The sequence below is a fragment of the Mustela nigripes genome, chromosome X (genome assembly GCF_022355385.1).
Source record: "Mustela nigripes isolate SB6536 chromosome X, MUSNIG.SB6536, whole genome shotgun sequence".
NCBI lineage: Eukaryota > Metazoa > Chordata > Mammalia > Carnivora > Mustelidae > Mustela > Mustela nigripes.
In genome coordinates, this window is record NC_081575.1 from 66154081 (window position 1) to 66177128 (window position 23048).

General features: G+C 34.2%; 1 protein-coding gene across 2 annotated transcripts in view; it reads right to left on the reverse strand.

Moving 5' to 3' along the window:
* Window positions 1-1280: 1280 nt before the first annotated feature.
* CHIC1 (cysteine rich hydrophobic domain 1) overlaps window positions 1281-23048 on the reverse strand; it is a 64941-nt gene continuing 43173 nt past the window's right edge. The window contains exons 4-6 of one of the 2 annotated variants that reach the window (XM_059384908.1): window positions 9279-9335; window positions 8973-9032; window positions 1281-7527 (exon numbers count right to left, since the gene is read on the reverse strand). In XM_059384908.1, coding sequence (XP_059240891.1) covers window positions 7477-7527; window positions 8973-9032; window positions 9279-9335 — 168 coding nt within the window. In that variant the 3' untranslated portion in view covers window positions 1281-7476. The remainder of the gene's footprint in view (window positions 7528-8972; window positions 9033-9278; window positions 9336-23048) is intronic. The other variant, XM_059384909.1, reaches the window with a different exon arrangement.

The window sequence follows — 23048 nt, forward strand, 5'->3', positions numbered from 1 at the left end:
CAGAAGTCACTCATACAGAAGAGGGATTACAATTCAGATTTATGGTAACTACAACTGGAAAATTCTAGCATCCCCCAGAGAGTTTCCCACATTTAGGTAGATAAATATCCTATACTGTGTTAAATATTATTTAATGACAGATATAAAGGCATGGGGCTTCAGCCCTCAATATTAGAAAATATAATGTAAAAGTATTTCCCACATAGCACACCCAAATAGTTATCAATAAAAAAGTATAGATTTTTGCTCATCCATATAGTTATCAATAAAAAGTACAGAATTTTGCTCATCCACAAAGTTTCCTCAAAAAATAATTTTAAAACAAAACATGAAACTTCCTGTAGGTTTAAGTCTGTGATCTCTGCTTTAACAGTTCAAAATTTAAAGTCTTTAAAAAATACTCAGTATAATTACCAAAGAAGATGGGAAACATTAAGTTTTTCTTTTTTTCTTTTTAAAGATTTTATTTATTTATTTGATATAAAGAGGTCACAAGTAGGCAGAGGGGCAGGCGGGGGCGCTGAGTAGAGAGCCTGATAAGGGGCTTGATCCCAGGACCCTGAGACCATGACCCAAGCCAAAGGCAGAGGCTTAACCCACTGAGCCACCCAGGTGCCCCTAAGTTTTTCTTGTTATTTTATATTTTCCTTCCTGCTTTGCTGAATTTGCAAAAGTTTGGCACAAGTTTTAAAAAATCTAATATTATATGCTCATTAGCTTGAGTAGTAAATCAAGATGTTAACACCTGAATTTTTTTTATAACAAACTGTTGACAAGAGAGTCAAAACTTTTGCCAAGTAGCTTCACATCATAACATTTCTTTCACTTAAAAAATATGCTTATTGAGGGTTTTGGAGGGGAGAGGGGTAAGGGGTTGGGTGAGCCTGGAGGTGGGTATTATGGAGGGCATGTATTGCATGGAGCACTGGGTGTGGTGCATAAACAATGAATTTTGGAGCACTGAAAAGAAATAAAATTAAAGAAAATTATGGTTATTAAGGTGTAACATCACTTTTAATTTTGTAGTTCACAGGTAGGCATGCAAAGTAGTTTAGAAACAAATTCCTACTTAGGCAAATACTAAACAATGGGCACAACAAAGGCCCCTAAAGCTAAAACACAGAATGAATTACAGGATCAGACATAATACTAGCAAATGCACGAATAAGAGGCAATATGCAAAATACAATTTTTAAAAAGAAGCCTTAGGTGACTACCTTAGAATGATGAAAACAGAAGTGAAGGAAGAAAGGAAGATGCACCAAAGAATACAGAATTCATTAACATAGTTTTGCACTTTATTGTAATTTTGCATCCTGAGATAATAAAATTTTATATCCGACAAGTGAACAACAGAAGCAGCAGTGAAAGTTTCAGAGAGGCAGGTTCCTTCATTTTGGCACAGCTGTATATAGGATGAGTTCTTTCAGGGGAGTCACTCTCAAACACGGGAGAAAAATAAATTCATTCCACAGGCTATGTAACAATACAAGATCACGAATGTTCTTGGTTTGAATGGACATATCCACTTTTATTCTTTTCTGGTAAACTTGTCCCAGTAGGAATCCTCTGCCAAAAAGTAGAAATCCTAGGCTTTTCAAATAGATGTTTTGATCAATGCCCATTTTCCAGCTACCAGCATTTCCTGTTTTTGCAGCTGAGATTCATTATTTGTATGTGGTTAGTCATGGAAGGCAAACTAGCTTGCTGATTATACAATTTCAAACACTTGTAATCTGTTCAAAGTTCAAGCATTAAAATAATTTTACACTATTTGCTTACTAGAAAAATGGAAAATTAAGAAAACTAAGCCAAGATAAAGGCAACAAAATAAACAGGAATAAAAGGGACATTTGAGAAATTATTGCCTAGGCTCATAATGAGTTTATACACAGAACTACTTTGAGACTCAGAAGCTGATATTTACTCCAATGCTAGAACATATAAAACTTTCCACATTTGCAATCCTATGTGTGTATATATAATTTACAAATACACACTCAAATAAATTAATTCAGTTATCCTGAAACAGAAGAGAACAGAAAGCAAATTCTAACTTGAAGTTATATAGGCCAATCTAATACACACACACACATCTAGCATTTTGTTATTTAGGGACTTGGGTAAGTAACTTGGGGAGAGGGTCAAATAATCAATAATCTTAGCCCCTTTGTAAAAGTGTTTTTCAGCATTTTCACCATAAGCATCCCTTTATTATTCCCTCCCCATGTTTTGAAGAATTTTATTTACTAAACTGCATGTAATAATAGGCTTTTTCATTCTTTTATTAATCAAAAGCAGAACTGTCATTTGCAGCTTCTGATCAATGTGTGATAACCAGTGTTGTTAGGCAGGATTGAAAAAATATAAGTAAAATGCATGGAAAATCAATGTCTTAATTGGCTTATGTGGCAGAAATATGGGTAAATGTATGCTTTCCAGTATATTTTTTGAAATATTAAGAAAAAGCTTCAAGGATGCCCTCTGCTATCTTTATTCTGTCCCAAGTTGGGAACCACTGAAGTTTGCATCCACCTGCTTTTCCTCCCTAAGTCAAGTATTAACATAACACAATTACTCATGTTAACATATAGGAGATTAATAACAAAATTTACTACTGACAAAATAGATTAACTGCAACACTCATTCTGTAGAGTTTAACTGAGAAAGAAAACATAACAACATAGATTTAAAGGAATCTATTTAGAAATTACAAAATTATGATATCCAGTATATCTTTCAGTGAACTTCAAAAGCACACTAATATATGAAAAAAAATCCTCAATTCCCCTGTGAGGTAGGCCCAGATTATTGTCCCCACTTCCACAATGAGGACATGAGGTACAGAGGAATTAAGCAGCAGAATGAAGAATTAAACCAGAAGTGATTTGGGTTTGAGTTCCATACCACTTTTCTTTCCATCTAGTATCAATTTGTTCCAATAGATCTTTTTGAGGATATGGAACCTAGTAAGACACTGAAGCAGATATTTGATAGGATATGAACAATTTTCACATCAATGTCAAAGTGGTCCTCCCATATCTCCATTGTTGTCACAGTTATAATTCTTGCCTCTATACCAAATGCATAGTCAGATTCCACATATGCAAAACCCATAGATCTTAGCTTTTCATTCCTAGGGAAACTGCATTTCTTTTTATTACCATAGAGGGGCTGAGGTCTAGCAGGTATCAGGTTCTTTAGTCTGTGTGACATAAACACACAGCAGTTAGTCAGTTGGCAAATCAAACATTTACTGTGTGCAAGGCACTGTGAGAATTTCCACCAAGGGTAGTAGATCTGAGAAAAATCATTCTGGGACTCTGTAGAGTAAGAATTTCCTAAGGATTCCTAGAATCACAGAGTATTAGTTTTTCTCTAATTTTCTGTCAGCTCTAGGTTCAACCCAATGATTTTACAGATGAAGAGACTGAAATGTAATTTATGTGACTTGGCCAAAGCCCATAATATTAGGTCATTTCCTCATTATAGTAAGAAGCTGACAAAGTCCACAGAAAATGGAATATATTTTCAGGTTGCCATCGTGAAAATGAAAAGGCTGGCTCAGAATCAAGAGAGAAATTTGGGGCAAGATAAGGATATACATATCCTTTTTTAGTATCCTATGTTACATGAACAAGTAGTATTAATAAAATCTATTCCTTTTCTGTGGAAAATTTCCTAATAGTTCACCATTTAAAGGAATCCAAACAATCAGACAATTGCAGACAATTGCTGCAAAATGAATTTTTTAAAGCAGAATTTTATAGGCATAAGGGGATTTAACTTCAGTGAATTTGGGCATGTTATAATCAAATTAGCAAATATATTCCCACATGTGAAACTGCTCCAGTTAAACAAGTGTATATAATTTCTATATTCTCCTAAGCCAACACAGTTAATTCTGATGAAATGTTATCTGGGGCTTTATGTTCGAGTAGTGAGGTTTGATTTTAAGTGGTGGCTTATGTGTAAACAAAATTAAAATGCTAATAATTTTTGAAACTCTTAATACATTTGGAAAAATTCTATTTGTTTTAAGCCTTACAAATGTTATGAGCATGGAACTTCATTCAAATTATGAAAAAATAAGAATAAATTTCATTAAAAATTGTAGAGTGCTAAATGTTAACACAGATAAACTGATCACACATTAGTGCTTATAGATCATAATATAAATAGTATGTACATTAAATACTTAAGTGGATTTTGGTAGGGCTTCAATCAAAGACCACTGTTCTTCCAGAACCATGTAAATTATATATTCACTAGCATTAGAATTATACCAGTTTTTTAAGTGATTGATAGCCCTGTTCTGTAATGCTTTATCATTAACATATATGATTGGGGGAAAACTAGGAAACAGGCTTTGAATAATAAATATGAAATAAGAAATATGAGAAATAAGAAAAATAAGAAATATGCTAATGAAATATTCTTATACTTGAAAAGGATAGTTTTAAATCTAATGATCTGTCAATTCATCCATTTTGTTTCCATCAACATAAAATGTTATCTTTGTTCAAAAAAGACAAGGCACTTCTCCATCTTCTTCTAATGTTTGACTACAATGATCTAGTTCTTAAATTAATATCATGGGTAGGAGGGAACAAAAAAGAGTCGAAAAAGGTTAGGCCTTAATTTCATTTTATACATAATTTATGTTTTTAAAGGGGGAACTGGGGATGGAGATATGTAATGAAAAGTTAAAGAAGGAACAGTTTTAACTTGTGACTTTAAAGCTTTGTGAGATTTAGATACTTTGGCAAATACATGTTATTTTCTCTGGAACCTACCACAGCAGTATTCATAAAAGAATATCATGTAAAAAAGAAATTCACGATTACTTTCTTCAACCAAAAACAGCTTTCATAAACATATTCTAAGAACTTGATAGAAATAACCAAGTATGTTTCACCCTAAGGATAAAAGAAAAAGAGGTCAGTGGGGGAGGGATTATGACCACACAGTGTGCTTTGTCATTTCATCATTCACTGCTGCCAATTTCACTGAAAAGAAAACACCCTCCTCCAAAGCACTCCAAAATACCCAACTGGTAATTAGCCCCTTACGCAGGAAAATAGTTTGAAAAAGCATTCATATAAGAAAGAAAAAAGAAAGTTTATATTATCTGAGTAGTTCAAGAAAATAAGATGAATCAACCAGCATAATGAACAATAAAACAATAAATTTAAAAGCAATTAAGAGTAGGTTTTTAAATTAAGTTTACAAATGCTGGCAAATGATTTTAATGACAAATACTACTGTAACTTAAGTTATATTCTGTCACCGTCAGATGCACTTTATTTCTGTCTCAATATTTGTTTCATGGAAACAATTCACCACTTCTTGCTGTTCTTTGAGCAAAACCAAGTGTAATTTATACATGGCAGAAAAAGTTATGATAACCAAATTCTAAATATACAGAAAAATGAGATTTTAAGGATTGACACTTAAAATTATTCTATCATTGCTAATTAGAAATTTTGTATTATTCTGGAAATCAATCTTGGTATTAAACAGTCACAGTTTGAAGCATAAACCTGATGATATTAGCTGGAGCATAAACCACAGATAGAATTTTTCCCTGACCTTAGCTATAAAACAAGACATTTGGTATGCATTTTCAGAGGTTTCCACCTTGTCTATAAAAATACATATTTAATTTTGCAGCAGACAGACAAATGTTATTTTCAGGCACACATATTAAAAGTTAGAGATTCCGGGTAGCTTGGTGGTATAGGGGTAATGAGACTCTACAGAGGGAGTTGGAAAAGTGTGCAAACAATTATTGTCATATATCAAAAAGTATCTCTTTTTTTCCTCTTCTTTTACTGGTCCAGGACTATGGATTTCAAATTAGGCATAAATTTTAAAAGTGACTTTAAAATACTTGACTTTGTATGAAAAAATGACTGTTCTCTTCACTGGGATAAATGTCTAAAAATTTTTTACTCTAGTTAAGAGTAAGATGACAAATAGGATATTTTTGAGTCTCAGATTCTTTTAATTTATTTTTAGCAAAAGGAGTTACAAATAATGCCTATAGACAGGCATACATTTGCAGATGAAATAACACAACATAAAGCTTTATACTTATGCTAAAAATTCAAAATAAGTGTGGTATTATCATTCATCTTACTTGTGAAGAGGAAAAGAAAAATAGGTATATGTAAATGAAAAGGCTACATGTGTGGTGAATTTATAAACTAAAATACTTTTGTCTAAGTACTTGTCTTTCCTTATTAGTAATATCCAAATGTTTAAAAAAAGATCCTCAAAAAATAAAGAATATTTTTATCAATTATGAATCAGCCACTATATATTCTTTAGGTACAGCTTTTCAATTAGCTCTCTCTCTTTCCCAAAGCAGAGTATCAGAAGTTCAAAAAGGGATTAGTGTGGCTTACATGAGGATCTAGACACTTCCCAAGAATGTGAAATCTTAAAACACTCCTTAAAGATCGTAATTGTGTGTATTTTCAAGTGAGGGAAAGGATACATAAAAGGCAATATATAAGGACAGTGAAGCTGTGAAATGTGTTGGATGTCAAATGAATTTTTTAGGGAGTGGGAGTGGAGGACAAAATGGGAATTACTGAATTAAATGGAAAAACTAAGGTTCTTGGTTTCAGGTACAATGCAGAATATCTCAGACAATGATTTCAATTTTAATCCACTCATTACTTGGGCAATCCTGCCCTACACCTGAAATTTTTAACAAACTCATTATGGCTCTGCCATAAAACAGCATGTTAACAGTCTACACATTCAAGAGGATGCTTGCGAACTTCATTCATATTTAAATCTATGTAGATTTGTTGGCAATACAGTAAGTAATATTACGTTCTGTAAACCATGGCATATCACATTTTATGTTATGCAAAGAGACAATATTTACAAGTCTTTTAAGAGTTTAAATATTTTATCCACTAACATAAGTGATAATTTAGCAAAGTGCAGGACAAAACCAGTGCTATTAATTGCATGTCCTTTAAAAGCAAGTAAGAGTAAAACCATTTCTAAAAGCTACCAAAAGCTTATTTACTTATGTCCAGTAAGGGATTACAGAGCATTAAGTAGCCTAGAAAAATGATGCATATTTAGAAACAGTGAGTATGAAAATTATAAGGCAGCATGCTCGGAACAAATTTTTGTTTTTGTTTTTTAAACACCGGCACTGATGATTTATCTTTAGTGGCAACTATATATATACATATACGTCTCTGTATGTGTATTTATTTAAAAATATAGAGTGCAAAACACAAGCTTCATTAACAAAAAAAAAGATGTGCAAATTTTCTTCTTAAACCAACACAAATAAAAGAGTAAGGAGAATATTCTAAAGAATAAGAAGAAGAAAAAATAAGGAATAAGTTGAACACAGCAAAGGAGACCATCTTCATTCCAAAATCATCTACAAGGCACTAAGGGTAGGAAATGACAAGTAACACAGAAGTGACTGAATAAAATTCCTCAGTCAGGTCGGAATATGGGATATTTTGGTAAGAATTCTATTAGTATTACCTGTAAAATAAAAACAAACAGAATATATTGACAAAATAATTTTCATTTGCTAGAACATATATAACCCAGAAAGTCTATAATCACTTTCCACAGGATGTACTTTGATCCTCTAATATAAAGTAAGCAAAATATATAAAACAGTTATAAAAAGAATTTACTATAACTTATCATTAGATTGGCAATTAAATCAAATTGGTAAACATAACTACTTATTGTAGCTAACAGTTTCTATGACCTAATTCATGTAATTATTTGTTTAGGTGCAGAAAAGCAAACCGTCTTACATTATTATCTCCATCTATCTATACTTCCTTTGGCCCACCTTTTTTTTTTTTTGACAAAGTAGAAGGGATTAAAATTGTGTTTTACAGATTATAAAAAATACCTTTATCTATATTACATCTATATATTTTTCAGTTAAAGTAGCTGATATTGGTTATTACCATCTTTTACAAGTTGTTTGGAAAATATAATGAAACATCCAAATGGATTAAAACATTTTAATTAAAGACTGGAAATATAATAATAAAAACCAAAAATATTTATACACTATATAAATTTATATGCTAACTTATATTTAGATATATGCTCTCTATATATGTTATTTACAAATCTAATGTGTAAATTTATAATACTTTATATAAGGTTTTATCTATAGTGCATTTTAGATTTGTGGTCATTTGCACATTTTTCCCCCTAGCTATTCAAAATGGAGAAAAATGGCACAATAATCCTTATTTATGATATGGAAATGGAATGTTTACATAATATATATATATGTATATATATATGTCAGCAATGTGAAGTTTAGGTGAGTTTCATATTCTTTTGAATGTTTTATGATGAAGTTATCACATTGGTTATAGGTAAATTTGTGTTTTGTGATTAAGATTGCATAGCTTATAAAAAAAAATAAGAGCCTATCATTTCTTTATCAAAAATTAAGTGCTAGCTAAGACTGTTAGGGTACGGAGTTGACCACCCCTCAATTAGACAGAGAACACTCTCGATAATGCAAGTCACACAGCGAGGTTTATTTCCAGCTAGCTGGGAAAAGCCAGGAACATGAATCCAGAAGTCAATTCCTATTTTATGCAAGTTTTGTCAAGATCACATTTAGAAATATTTTGTTCAACAGCAGTTGTGCTCATTATCAAACGTGATATTCTGCACCTATGTGAAGAGAAGATTATGGTTGGGCAATGTTTTCATTGCAGCATACTAGCTGACATTTTTCTCAGATCTAAGTAATTACTAGCTTTCAAGATATTTTATGTTGGCTACAAATATAAGGAAGATGGAAGGAAACCTCTATGCTCCAATGGACAGAAGTTTAGGCTGAGGAGAAAAAAAATGTAGAAAGAACTGACAAGTGATAAGCTCAGTAAAATGTAACATTTAGAATGGAATCCAAAAAAAGTAACTAAAAACAACTGCATACTTACATACTCCATCATATTGCTAGTTTCGCATTTCCTTTTAGTCAACTTCCAGTGCAAAGCAAGCTAAGAAAGTACAGTTAAGAATTTCGATATCAATTTATATTAATTATTACCTATAACATTTGAATAAATCACCGAGAACCATCCAGGAAAAAGCATAAAACACATAAAACAGCATTTAAAATAACTTGTAAAGAATATATATTAAAATTGAATATTCTCTAATCCATTCTTTTGTGGCCTGAAAAATTCTCATCTTATCAATTTAATAATGCAAATATGTAAGTTTATTTGCTTAAACTTTCTTACCTTGTGATATAATCTGTTATTTTCCCATTCTAATAACTTCTGAATTGATCTTCTGGTCTAAGAGGAAGAATCAAGACTCTGTTACAAGATGAACTGAAGAACTTTGTAAACTATGTGTATATTTTTCTGCTTGTTTGTAAAATCCAATTATCTTCTCTTCTTGTTTTTGCATTAGAAATCAGAAAAAAGGCAATGTAACTGACAGAAACTGCCAAAAGAGGAGTAATATTTTGAGCAATTATTATACTGTTATTGTAAGATCGTTTTCTCTCCCTCTTCACACACCCATGCGTATATATGGGGTTTTAATATCTACTTTTAAAAATAAAATATGTACAAACTGTTCTGTGTTGTGAGTCCATTTACTGGACTACTATGAAATCAATACTGATACAGCTAGTAGTCCACTTAGATGGACCTAATCTTGACTTTCACATATCTTTTCATAGGGTTACTTTTTCAATATACATGCAATATACCAAGTTAACCCTGAGTCCTCACAGAAAGTCTTCCTATAAGAGCTCCTAGCACAAATGCCTGGCATATGGTAGTCACTCCAGATCTACAAGTTGAAAAAAGCAAGCCAACATATATCAGAATTTCCACTGACAAGAACATGTTAAAAACAGCTAGTCAGAAAATTTTATTTAGAGGAAAAACTAAATGAGAAGCAGCACTGTCCTAAACAAGGGGACAGAGACTGAATTTCTCTATTGGAGTGCACATATGTTGTAGGGAGGAAGAAGTTTGCAAAACCTTCAAAAAAATTAAGTTAAAGTCTATTAGGCATTTTCAACTCTTATTTGGAAGAGTTTTATTAGGTTTCTGATAAAGAAGTCATGGTTAAAATTTAATACTACTCCTCAAAATTGAATGATTTACAAATCCGTATCTGAAATGGTTTCTAAAGCACCAACTTAGATACTATTCCATTTGTGGAACTATGTCAGTTAACAATCAATGGCAATTATATTCAGTTCATTCACTAGGTCAGAATGACAATGCCAGCTGGAGTGCACCATGGGGTTACTGTACTTGATAGAATCTCTAAACAAAATCAGATGGGTACAAAGAGACTGAATTAGTAATTATAAATCTTTTCCCAAAGAAAAAGTCAGGCCCAGATGGTTTCAACAATGAGTTCTACCAAAGAGTTAAAGAAGAAATAATAACATGACAATAAACACAAACTCAACAAAATACTAGCAAACTGAATCTAACAACATATGAAAAAGATTTTATCAACCAAGTGGAACTTATCTGAGGAACACAAAAATAAACTGCTGCAATACATTATATTAATAGAATAAAGGAAAAAAAACGACATGGTCATCTTAACAGATTTAAAAAAGGCTTTGAACAAAATCCAATATCCATTCATTATAAAAATCCTTAAAAATTAGGAATAAATATGAACTTCTTTAACCTGATAAAGGGCATCTATGAAAAAAAACTACAGCTACTATACTTAATGAAGAGAGGCTGTTTTCCTCTTAAGATCAGGAAAAAGACAAGAATGTCTCCTCCCCCTTTTATTCAACTGTATGAGAAAATTTATTCAAGTGTACTAGAAAGAATAGGGAGGGCAATTAGACAAAAATAAGAATTAAAAGGCATCCAGATTGGAAATGAAAAAGTGAAACTGTCTTCATTTGCAGACATGACCTTGCACAGAGAAAACACTAAGGAATCTGAAACCATGCTCCATAGGGTTAATGAAGTTAAAACTGTCACTAGCAAGACCCTCACTGACTATCCCTTCTTCACAAGAATGCTAAACCTTAACCTTTTAGAGGCAAACAGGAAGAGCTCAGGCAGGCTTAGACCAGTTTGAGCTTGACTACGGACTCACACCCGTGGAGATGGACCATGGAGTGTCCACAGTAGCTTCAATCTCATAATATCTGCTCAAGGAGGAATACAAACCTCATCAACATAACATACAATGTGTTACAGGCATATTTCCTATATATGTGTATATGACATTATACCTCTACATGCAATGACAAATCCCTCCCCCCTTTTCTGAATATCCATCCTGTCCCTAAATAAAAGAAATCCATTTACCCCTACTCAGAAGTCATGGCTTTGGAAGTTATTCCCCATGATTTTCTTATTTGTTGAAGTAAAGTTTTGTGTGACAACTCCACTTGATGTAGTCTCTATCTGTAATTTCCCAAGGAGTGAACTCACTTTAGTTATTAGGTTACAAATCCATTAAAACATTACTAGAATAAGTCACCAAGTTTGCAGGAAACAAGATTTTGGTAGGTAGAATTCTGGCTCCCAAGATCTTCACCTCCTGGAGTTACACCTGTGAATATGTTACATTATGTTGCAAAAGGGGTGTTGCAGATGTAACTCAAGATACTAATTATTTGGCTTTAAAATAGAGGGAGATTATTTTAGATTACTTTGGTGGACCCAATGTGATCTCAAGGGCCCTTAAAGGTAGAGAACTTTTTCTGGCAGATGAAAGGACAGTCAGAGGGATCTGAAGCAAGAGAAGAACTCAAACCACCACTGCTAGCTTTAAGACAGAAATGTAAGGACCCATTTTATATTTTTATTTTAGCCAGAGGCTTCCATTGAAGTTAAACAATAACTTTGTTGTTTAACCCTTAAATTGTCCCTGCTCCTCTTCCCCCAGGGGGACCTACTTAAAAACAAGTCCGGGGAAACCAGCCTCAGGTAACAAAGCTCGAATACAAGGGTGGATCAGGGCAGGTGGAGATACCCAATCAGTGGGGGCGCATACTGTCTCCTAGCTACCAAGGTGATGGGCTAGTTCCTATGGCTACTGTGGGGTGAATTGTAATTCAATTAGCCACTTGAGAGTGGCCAGGCCCAACCACAAGGCCTTTGCTCTATAAAAGTTAGTCTGGAAAGCAGGGAGGGGTCGCCCTCTCTTATAAGAGGTACGTCCCCAAACATTCAGTTAGATTCTTGATGCTTGGAGCAAAATAAAGCTTTGCTTGACCTTCGCTTTATATCAGTCTCAGCTCCTTTAATCGCGGACCCATTATTGGTGCATAACAAGAGAGGCCACACGGAAAGTATAAGAACATGATTTATGCAAAAATCTGAGGGAGTTTAGAAGCAAATTCTTTCCCAGAATCTCTAGAAAGGAATACAGACAGCCCTGCCATCACCTTAACTTTGGCCTTGTGACGCCTTAATATGAAAACTGTTTTAAACCATTAAATTTGTTACACTAGATAGAAAAATAACACGAGGCTCAACCTGTAAAAAAATCAATTGTATTTGTATACACTAGTAATGACCAATCTGAAAATGAGAGTAACGGACCATTTACAATAGAATTGAGAAAATATTTAGAAATACATTTAACGAATGAAGTATAAGACTTGTAAACTGAAAACTAAAAAAATCGCTAAAATACATTAAAGAGGTAGATAAATGGAGAGATATCCTATGTTCATGAATCAGAAGACTCATGGAATAACATTCACAACAATGGTGCTGGGACAATTGTATATCCAAAAGAAAAATTATGAACTCAGATACCTATCTCACAGCATGTATGAAAATTAACTCAAAATGGATCAAAGACCTAACCATAAGAGGTGAAATTTTAAAACAACTATAAGAAAACACAGGAGTAAATCTTTGTGATCTTGAGTTAGGCAAAGCACCTTTAGATATGAAGCAAAAAGTACAAGCAAGAAAAATTTAAAAACGATAAATATGACCTAGTCAAAATTAAAAATTTTGTGTGTCAAAGATACCATTGAGAAAGTGAGAGCCCTTCCAGAATAGCCATGTGAGAACCTAAGGGAAATTTCTTCCTTGTAGAGATAACTATTACTTTGATCAAGTATTAGCAAGGATACTCAAGCAAATGTTCCAGAGATTGATCAAAGGGATAACAGACTGACAAGTATTTATTCAATAAAGTTATGGACAATAGCTAAGAATATTGGGAAGCCTCGGTAATAAAGCTAGGTAATTCACCCATATCTCCATTGCTCTACATTGTGGAAGAACTATTTTAACAAGCTTGGGAGCTGTGTGGCAGGTGGTTCCCCATAGCTTTCAGCTCCCTGGAGTGTAACTGCTTTCCTGGGTAAGGGCAGCTTCTACTTCTCTAATGCTTACTTCTACAAAATAGGCAAAACAGTTGGTGAAAAGTGCAGTCCCCCTTTCTGTCACATATCTGTATTGTGGGAAAGCTGATATATTTGGCTTGACAACTGAGTGGCATTTCCCATCCTCTCAGCTTCCTAGGGCAGAAATACTCTGGGCAATCCAGTTGCCCCCAAAATTCAGTTCCATTTCTATATAATAATAGTAAATAATTCAAAAAAGAAATTAAGAAAATAATTACATTTGCAGTAGAACCAAAAAGAATAAAATACTTAATAATAAACTTAAGCAAAGAGGTAAAGATGTGCAAACAGAAAATTATAAAACATTGCTAAAAGAATTTAAAGACCTAAATAAATGTAAAGACATCCTGCGTTCATGGATTAGAAGACTTAATATTGCTAAGATGACAATATTATCCAAAATGATCTATAGATTCAGTGCAATCCTTATCAGAATCCCAGTGACATTTTTATAGAAATAGAAAAAATCCTAAAATTCATATGGAATTAAGAGACCACTATTAGGCAGCAAGCTTGAAAATGAAGAATATGAAGGCCTCATATCTCTGGATTTCATAACTTAGTACAAAGCAATCGTAACCAAAAAAAAAAAAATGGTATTGGAATAAAGACAGATATGTAGACCAATGGAATAGAATAGAACCCAGAAATAAACCTCTGAATGTATATGGTCAACTGTTTTTCAACAAGAGTGCCAACCATTTAATGGGGGAAAAGAATAGTCTCCAATAAATGCTGCAAGGAAAACTGGATATCCACATGCAAAAGTATCAAATTGGACCCTAAACTTACACCACATACAAAAGTTAGCTCAAAATGGATCAAAGAACCAAACAGAAGAGTGAAAACTATAAAAGTCTGTGAAGAAAACATTGGAGACAATCTTTATAACACTGGATTTTGCAATTTCTTGGCCCCTGACACTGAAAGCATAGGCAAAAAAAGGGGAAAATATTAACTGGACTTCATAAAAATTAAGATCTTTTATGCATCAAATGACACTATCAAGAGAGTGAAACAATTATCTACAGAATGGAAGAAAATATTTGCAAATAATCAGAATACATAAACACTCCCCCAACTCAACAACAAATAAACAAATTAGTTGCAAAATGAACAAATTACCTATTATTAGAAATGGCCAAGAGTACATGGAAAAAGGCTTAACACAAGTCATTAGAGAAATGCAAAGCAAAATCAAGATACCACTTCACACCTATTAGAGTGGCTATTATCAATAAGAAGGAAAATAGCTAATGTTGGTGAGGATTTGCAGAAATTGGAATCTGGTACAAAAAAATGGTACAGCTCCAATGGAAAGTCTTTCTTTTTCTCAAAAAGCTAAGCAATTACCATATGTTTACATATTCTATTCCTAGGTATACTTCCCCAAAGAACTGAAAGTATGGACGTGAACAGATATTTATACAGCAATGTTAAATGCAGTATTATTCACAAAAGACAAAAAGGTGGTGAGAATTCAGGTATCCATCAACTGATGAGTGGATAAACAATGTGGAATGGACTGTTATTCAGCCATATAAAGGAATTAAGTTCTAAAACATGCTATGACATGGATGAACCTGGAAGACATTAAGCTAAGCAAAACAGTGTCAGGGCAAATACGGAATTACCCTATTTATATGAGGTATCCTAGGGTAGACAAATTTGTAAACACAGAGAGTAGATTAGAGGTTACCAGGGTCTGAGGGGAAGGGGAATGAGGAGTTATTATTTAATGGCTACAGAGTTTCTGTTAAGGTAATGAAAGATGTGAAAATAGGTAATGGTAATTGTTATACAACATTGTGAATGTAATTAATGCCAATGAACACTTAAAATGGTAAACTTTATGTTATGTGTATTTTACCACTCTAACACATTTTCAGAAAAATCCAGTAAACACAGTAGAAACCAAGAAACGATATCATTAGTTGACCAAAATATAAGGAATTTCTGTATGATATAGATGACCCCACCCTCAAATGAAAAAGCTGAAATTTAAAAAATGCCTGACTGCAGACATCTTGATATGAAAGTATAGGAGCCTGAAAAAGAAGCAAAGATGAACCTGAAGTAACTTTAAATATGCACAGCAAGGAGGACATGTGCACCAAAAAAAAAAAAAAAGGAATTAAGCTTCTTATAACAAAGGAATATAATATGCCATGCCATGATCAGAAATAAATGAAATTATGATGTCAATGGCTCATTAAGTAGAAACTATCTATAAGGAGACAGAAATTATTAAGAAGAGCCAAATGGAATTCTGGAGTTGAGGAGTACAAAACTGAAATAAAAGAACACAAAGTAGATTTGAATTAGAAGAATAATCAGAGTCAAAAGATAATATGTAATCTCAAAGCACAGAAAAACAGAATGAAGGAAAATGAAAACAGCCTCAGAGAAATGTTAGACATCATTAAGGGCACCAATACACATATACTGGGAGTACCATAAAAAGACAAGAGCAAAACAGAAGAAATATTTAATGCAGTAATGGTGAAAACTTCCTAAATTTAATGAAAAATATCTATCTACACATCTGGGAAGCTCAAGAGGTCCAAGCAGGAATAAACCATAAGGAGATCCATAGCATAACATTATATTATAATGTTGAAAAACAGAAAAACAACTGAAAATCATGAAAGCAGTAAAATGAAATTACTAATTACTTACACAGAAACTATAGTAAGATAAACAGCCGACTTCTGATTAGAAACAATGTAGGGCACAAGATAGTCTGTAACAGACTGAAAGTGATGAAAGAAAAAAAGACTGTCAACTTTAGAAAATGAAGGTAATCCATTTAGGCATGTAAAGGCTTGGAAGTTATCTCTCCTGCCCACATATCAAGAAGGAACAAAACAAAACAAAACCCTGAACCACCTGAAAACCAACTCCCCTTAGATTCATCAGAGAAGAGAGGTTGTAAAGACTGGAGAGATACACAGATGGATACAAATAAGCACAATTACCAGGGTAGAAACACAGGAGAGGAAAGCTCTGTGGGAACCAGGGGTAGGATAGCAGGACCTGAACTTGACGAATTGCTGGAAGCTGGAAGCTCAGTGGGGACAAGTTTGAGAGTTAAAAATTCCAAAGAGGCCCAGTCTTGGGGAAGATTCCCACACTTTAAGTTTTATTACCAAAAGCCTTACCAGGTTCTCACAGTGATTGGAGAAAAATTCCTTCATCCTTCTAGTAGGAAAAGGGAAAGAACAGCCACTTTTAAATACTCCCAGAAGGGACGCCTGGGTGGTTCAGAGTTAAGTGTCTGCCCTTCAGCTCAGGTCATGATCCCAGGGTCCTGGGATCGAGTCCTGCATCAGGCTCCATGCTCAGTGGGGAGCCTTGTTTCTCCCTCCGCCTGCCGCTCCTCCTGCTTGTGCTCTCTCGCTCTCTCTCTGACAAATAAATAAGTAAACCTTAAAAAAAAAATGCCCAAAACATTCTGTTCTTAAAGACTGTTCTTAAGAGAAGCTATTGTACCAGAGCCTGACCAACCTTGGGGAAGGCAAAGACAGAACTCCAGCACCCTCCAGCCTTCCTGTCTCACCTAAAGGGGAAAACAAAAAACTGGGAAGCACTTGTGAAGGGCACAGCTCAGGGGCACAGGGTCACTAAAAAACAGGCCAAATCATAGTACTACAGAGTACTTCCAAGTCTTCCAACACCTTACCACTATGTCAGTAAAGTTTCTTATAATATGGGAATACAACTGAAAGAACTGTGCATCTCAGACAATATTTAAAATAAATAAGTCAGATGGATGAAAAGTACAGTACAAGGAATACAGTCAATAACACTTAATAACTTTGTATGACATATGGTAACTATACTTATTGTGGTAATAAGCATTGTGTAATGTAGAGAATTGTTGAATCACTATGCTGTACACTTGAAACTAATATAATGTTATATGTCAACTGTACTTCAAAAACAAAAAAAAAGGCAGAAAGTGAAGATAATTTACTTAGAGTCCTTTACACTAGAGAATTTGTTAAATAAATTGTTAAATTAAAGAACAAAAAAAGAAGTATCTAGGGAAATCTAAAGAAAACAGGCCAGACAAAACCAAGGACACTGGGGAAAGTTTAGTATCCAACATTGACAACAGTAAATACAGCCAAATGCCTGATAACATAAAATCTTATTTAAAAACCTGTTTACCTCAGTTTCTTTTACCTACTACATATGTGTGGCTTTCACACAAAAAGTAAACACAATAAAAAAAAAAACGGCAAAAAAAGTAGAAGTCATACTAAAAGACACCACAAGCATTAGAACCAGACACAGAAATGGCAGAGATGTTGAAATTATCAGACTGGGAATATCAATCACCAAGACTAATATGTCACATGTAATGCAAAAAGTGGACAACATGAAAGAACAGATATGGATGATGTTAGCAGAGAATTGGATATAATGTCAGCAAAGAAATGGCAACTGTAAGAAAAATTCAAAAGGAAATGGCAGAAAGCCAAAATACCATAACAGAAATAAAGAACACCTTTGATGGGCTCATCAATAGACTGGGCATGGTTGAGGTAAGTATCAGTGAAGATTGAAGATATAACAATAGTAACTTTCAAAACTAAAATAAAAGGAAAAAAAAAAAGAAGTAGAACATTCCAGAACCAGTGGTCAATTATAAAAGGCAGAATAGACATAGAATAGAAATGCCAGAAGGTAAAAGAGGGAAAAGAACAGGAAGGAAGAAAGGAAGAGGAAGTATTTAAAGTAATAGTGAAAAGATAATTTCCCCCAAATTAATGAAAGGCATCAAACCATAGGTTGAGGAAGCTCAGAAAGTACAAAGCTAGATACTCAAAAATCTATACCTAGTAATCTCATATTTAAACTGCAGAAAGTAGGTGCACCTAGGTGGCTCAGCTACTGGCATCTGCCTTTGGCTCAGGTCAAGATCCCAGGGTCCTGGCATAGAGCCTTGCATTGGGCTTCAGGCTCTGTGGAAAGCTTGCTTCTGCCTCTCCCACTCCCCCTGCTTGTGTTCCCTCTCTTACTCTCTGTCAAATAAATAAATAAATAAAGTCTTTAAAAAAATAAATAAACTGCAGAAAAATCAAGGAAAAATCCTGAACAAAGCCAGAGGGAAAAATGCCTTACATATAAAGGAACAAAATAAGAGTTATATCAGACATCTCTTTAGATCTCCGGTGCGACAAGAAGAGAGTGGAATGAAATAAAGTGTTAAAAGTACCCCCAACCGAGAATTCTACACCCAGTAAATAAATATAGGCTTTCAGACAAAAAGTTGAGGGGACATGTCAACAATAGAACTGTCTTGCAAGAAATGTTAAAAGTTCTTCAGAGAGAAGGAAAATGCTATATTTAAGATACTTAGATCTTTAAGAAGGTTTAGAGAAGGAAAAAAATGAAGGTAAAATAGCTTATTTCTTTTATTCTTTTTTTTTTTTAGTAAAAGTTTTCATGCTTCTCAACTTGAGGGTTAAATTGGGGCATTTCTCTTATTCTTAATTGATCTAGCAGGTAATAATTTGCTCAAAATAATAACAACATATTCAATGATGTTAGCTTATGGATAAGTAAAACAAATGGCAGCAATGTTATAAGGGATGGGAAGGAGAATTAGAAATACTCTGTAAATAAGGTACTTCCACTACCTGGGAAGTGGTATTGTGTTATTTGAAAGTGGTCTTGAATTGGTTATACATATATATACATACACACACACATATATATGTGTATATGTACATATATGTGTGTGTATACATATATATGTGTGTATACAAGTTTGTAGTATACATATATACACACATACATGTGTATATACACACGTGTATATACATATATACATATGTATATATGTATGTATATATGGTAAATGGTATGAACATGGTAAATCTTAATCCAACTATATCAATAATCACTGTAAACATCAATGGTCTAAATACACGGATTAAAGATTGTTTGCAGATCAAAAAAAAAGATTCAACTACGTATTGTCTATGAGAAACCCACTTTTAATTTAAATGTAAAATCATATACGACTAAAAGTGAAGTGATGGACAAAGATATATCACGGGAACACTAATCAAAGGAAAGCTGGAGTTACTTTAGTAATTTCAGACAAAGCAGATTTCAGAGTGGGGAAAATTATCAAATACAATGATAAAAAGGTCAGTTCTTGATATGTCATGGGCATATCAAAAAAGCATCAAACTATGTGAGGCAAAAACTGATGGAACTGCAAGGAGAAATAGAGGAATCCACTCTTTTAAAAAAGATTTTATTTATTTATTTGACAGAGAGAGAGACAGCGAGAGAGGGAACACAAGCAGGGGGAGTGGGAGAGGGAGAAGCAGGCTTCCTGCTGAGCTGGGAGCCTGACGGGGCTCGATCCCAGGACCCTTGGATCATGACCTGAGCCGAAGGCACATGCTTAATGACTGAGCCATCCAGGTGCCCTGAGGAAACCACTCTTATAGCTGGAGACTACAACAGCCCTTTACCAGTAATGAATAGATCAATCAGGCAGAAAGTCAGTAAAGACATAAAACAACTCAATAGCACCACTGATCAGCTGGATATAATTAACATCTACAGACTACTTTATCAAACAATAGCAAACTACATATTATTCTCAGGCTGACATGGAATATTCATCAAGATAGATCACATTCTGGGTCCTAAAACACAACTTAACATATTTCAAAAAGCAGAAATCATGCAATGCATACCCTCAGACAACAGTGGAATTAAACTAGAAATCAACAACAGAAAGGTAGCTGGGGAGGGGGTGGCGCCTGGGTGGCTCAGTGGGTTAAGTCTCTGCCTTTGGCTCAGGTCATCATCTCAGGGTCTTGGGATCGAGCCCCACATCAGGCTCTCTGCTGAGCAGGGAGCCTGCTTCCTCCTCTCTCTCTGCCTGCCTCTTTGCCTACTTGTGATCTCCCTGTCAAATAAATAAATAAAATCTTAAAAAAAAAGAAAGGTAGCTGGAAAATTCCCAAACATTTAAGAGATTAAACAGCACATTTCCTTTCTTTTAGGGTGGGGGAGGAGCAGAGGGAGAGAAAATCCCAAGCAGGCTCCATACTCAGCACAAAGCTGGATGCAGGGCTTGATCTCACAACCCCAAGATCATAGCCTGAGCCGAAATCAAGAGTCAGATGCTTAACCAACTGAGACACCCAGGTGTTCCTAAATAGCACATTTCTTTTTTAAAAATTTAAATTCGGGGGCACCTGGGTGGCTCAGTGGGTTAGGGCCTCTGCCTTCAGCTCCGGTCATGATCCCAGAGTCCTGGGATCGAGCCCCACATCGGGCTCTCTGCTCGGCAGGGAGCCTGGTTTCTCCTCTCTCTCTGCCTGCCTCTCTGCCTGCTTGTGATCTCTGTCTGTCAGATAAGTAAATAAAATCTTAAAAAAAAAAATTTAAATTTGGGGCACCTGAGTGGCTCATTTGGTTAAGAGACTGCCTTTGGCTCAGGTCATGATCTCAGAGTCCTGGGATTGAGTCCCATATCAGGCTCCCAGCTCCATGCGGGGTCTGCTTCTCCCTCTGACCTCCCCTCTCATGCCCTCTCTCTCTCTCAAATAAGTAAATAAAATCTTAAAAAAAAAAAAAAACCCACAAAGAGCAACAAATGGCCATTTCAATAACAATCTCTTTGGCTAGAAATATTTAAAAAAATTTAAATTCAATTAGCCAACATAAAGTACATCATTAGTTTCAGATATAGAGTTCAGTAATATATCAGTTGCATTTAACACCTAGTGCTCATCACATCACATGCCATCCTTAATGCCTATCACCCAGTTACCCTATCCTTCCCCCATCTCCCCCCACAGCAACCTTTGGTTTGTTTCCTATAGTTAAGAGTCTCTCATGGTTTGTTTCCCTCTCTGATTTCTTCCCATTCAGTTTTCCTGACTTTCCCCTATGATCTTTTGCACTATTCCTTAAATTCCACATATGAGTGGAAGCACATGATAATTGTCTTTCTCTGATTAACTTATTTCACTCAGATGATAGCCTCCAGTTCCATCCACATTGATATAAATGTTAAGATTTCAACCTTTTTGATGGCTGAGTAATATTCCATTGTATATCTATACCATATCTTTTTCCATTCATCTAGATGCCAATGGACATCTGGCTCCCTCCACAGCTTGGCTATCGTGGACACTGCTGTTATAAACATTGGGGTCCATGTGTCCCTTTGGAGCATTGCATTTGTATCTTTGGGGTAAATACCTAGTGGTGCAATTGCTAGGTCATAGGGTAGCTCTATTTTTAACTTCTTGAGGAATCACCATACAGTTTTCCAGAGTGGCTAAACAGCATATTTCTAAATAATATAGTCAAGAAGGATCTCAGGAGAAACTTAAAAATATATAAAACTAAATAAAAATGAGAACACAACTAATTGAAATTTGTGGGATTCAGTGAAAGCTGTGCTTAGAAATTTGCAGCATCAAATGTATAGAGTAGAAAAGAAGACCTAAAATCAATCATGTAAGTTTGCACTTTAGAAAAAGAACAAATTAAATCCAAACTAAAAAGAAAGAGGTAACACAAATTAGAGCAGGAATCAGTGAAATTATAATAGGATTTCAATAGGGAAAATCAACAAAATTAAAAACTGAGTCTTTGAAAGACTAGTAAAAAGAGTCAATTTTTAGCCATGTTGAGTAAGGGAAAAAAGACAAAAGTTACTAATATCAGAAATAAAATGGGTTATCATTAATGATGCCATGAATATTAAAAGGGTAATAAAGGAATATTATTAACAACCCCATGCCCATGAATTTGTTAAGCAAAATGAAATGGACCAATTACTGGAAAGATACAATCTACTAAAACTCACACAAGGAGAAACAATTTGAATAGGCCTATATTTATTAAAGAAACTGAATCAACAATTAATAACCTTCCCAAATAGAAACTCCCATGGCCAGGTGGATTCATGAGTGAATTCTACTAAATATATAAGGGAGAAATTTTACCAATTCTTTACAATCTCTTCCACAAACAGAAGCAGAGGGAATACTTCTTAACTCATTTTAGAAGGCCAGTACTACCTGAGTGCCAAAACTAGACAAAGATATTATATGAAAGGAAAAGTACAGATCAATATTTCTCATGAATATAGATGTAAAAATCCTGAATAAGACATTAGCAAACAAATACAAGAATGTATATACCACAATAAGTGACTTTTGGTTTGGCAATGAATTCACAGATAGAACCCAAAGCATGAGGAATAAAAGAAAAAAATTGATAAGCTGGACTTTATCAAAATTAAAAACTCTATTCTGTAAGAGATGCTGTTAAAATAATGAAAAGACAAGACAAAGGCTGGAAGAAAATATTTTGAACACAAATACCTGATAGAAGACTTGCATCCAAAATATATAAAAAGTGTTTAAAATTTCACAATAATAAACCAGAAACCCAATTAAGATATGTCTGAGCAGAAAAATCTCAAAGATATATAGATGACAAATCAGTACATAGAAAGATGCTCAATATCATATAACTTTAGGGAATTGCAAATTAAAAAAACAGTGAGATACCACTATGCACATCTTAGAAGGTTCAAAATCCAAAATGCTGTCAACACCAAATGTTGACAAGTACATGGAGCAAC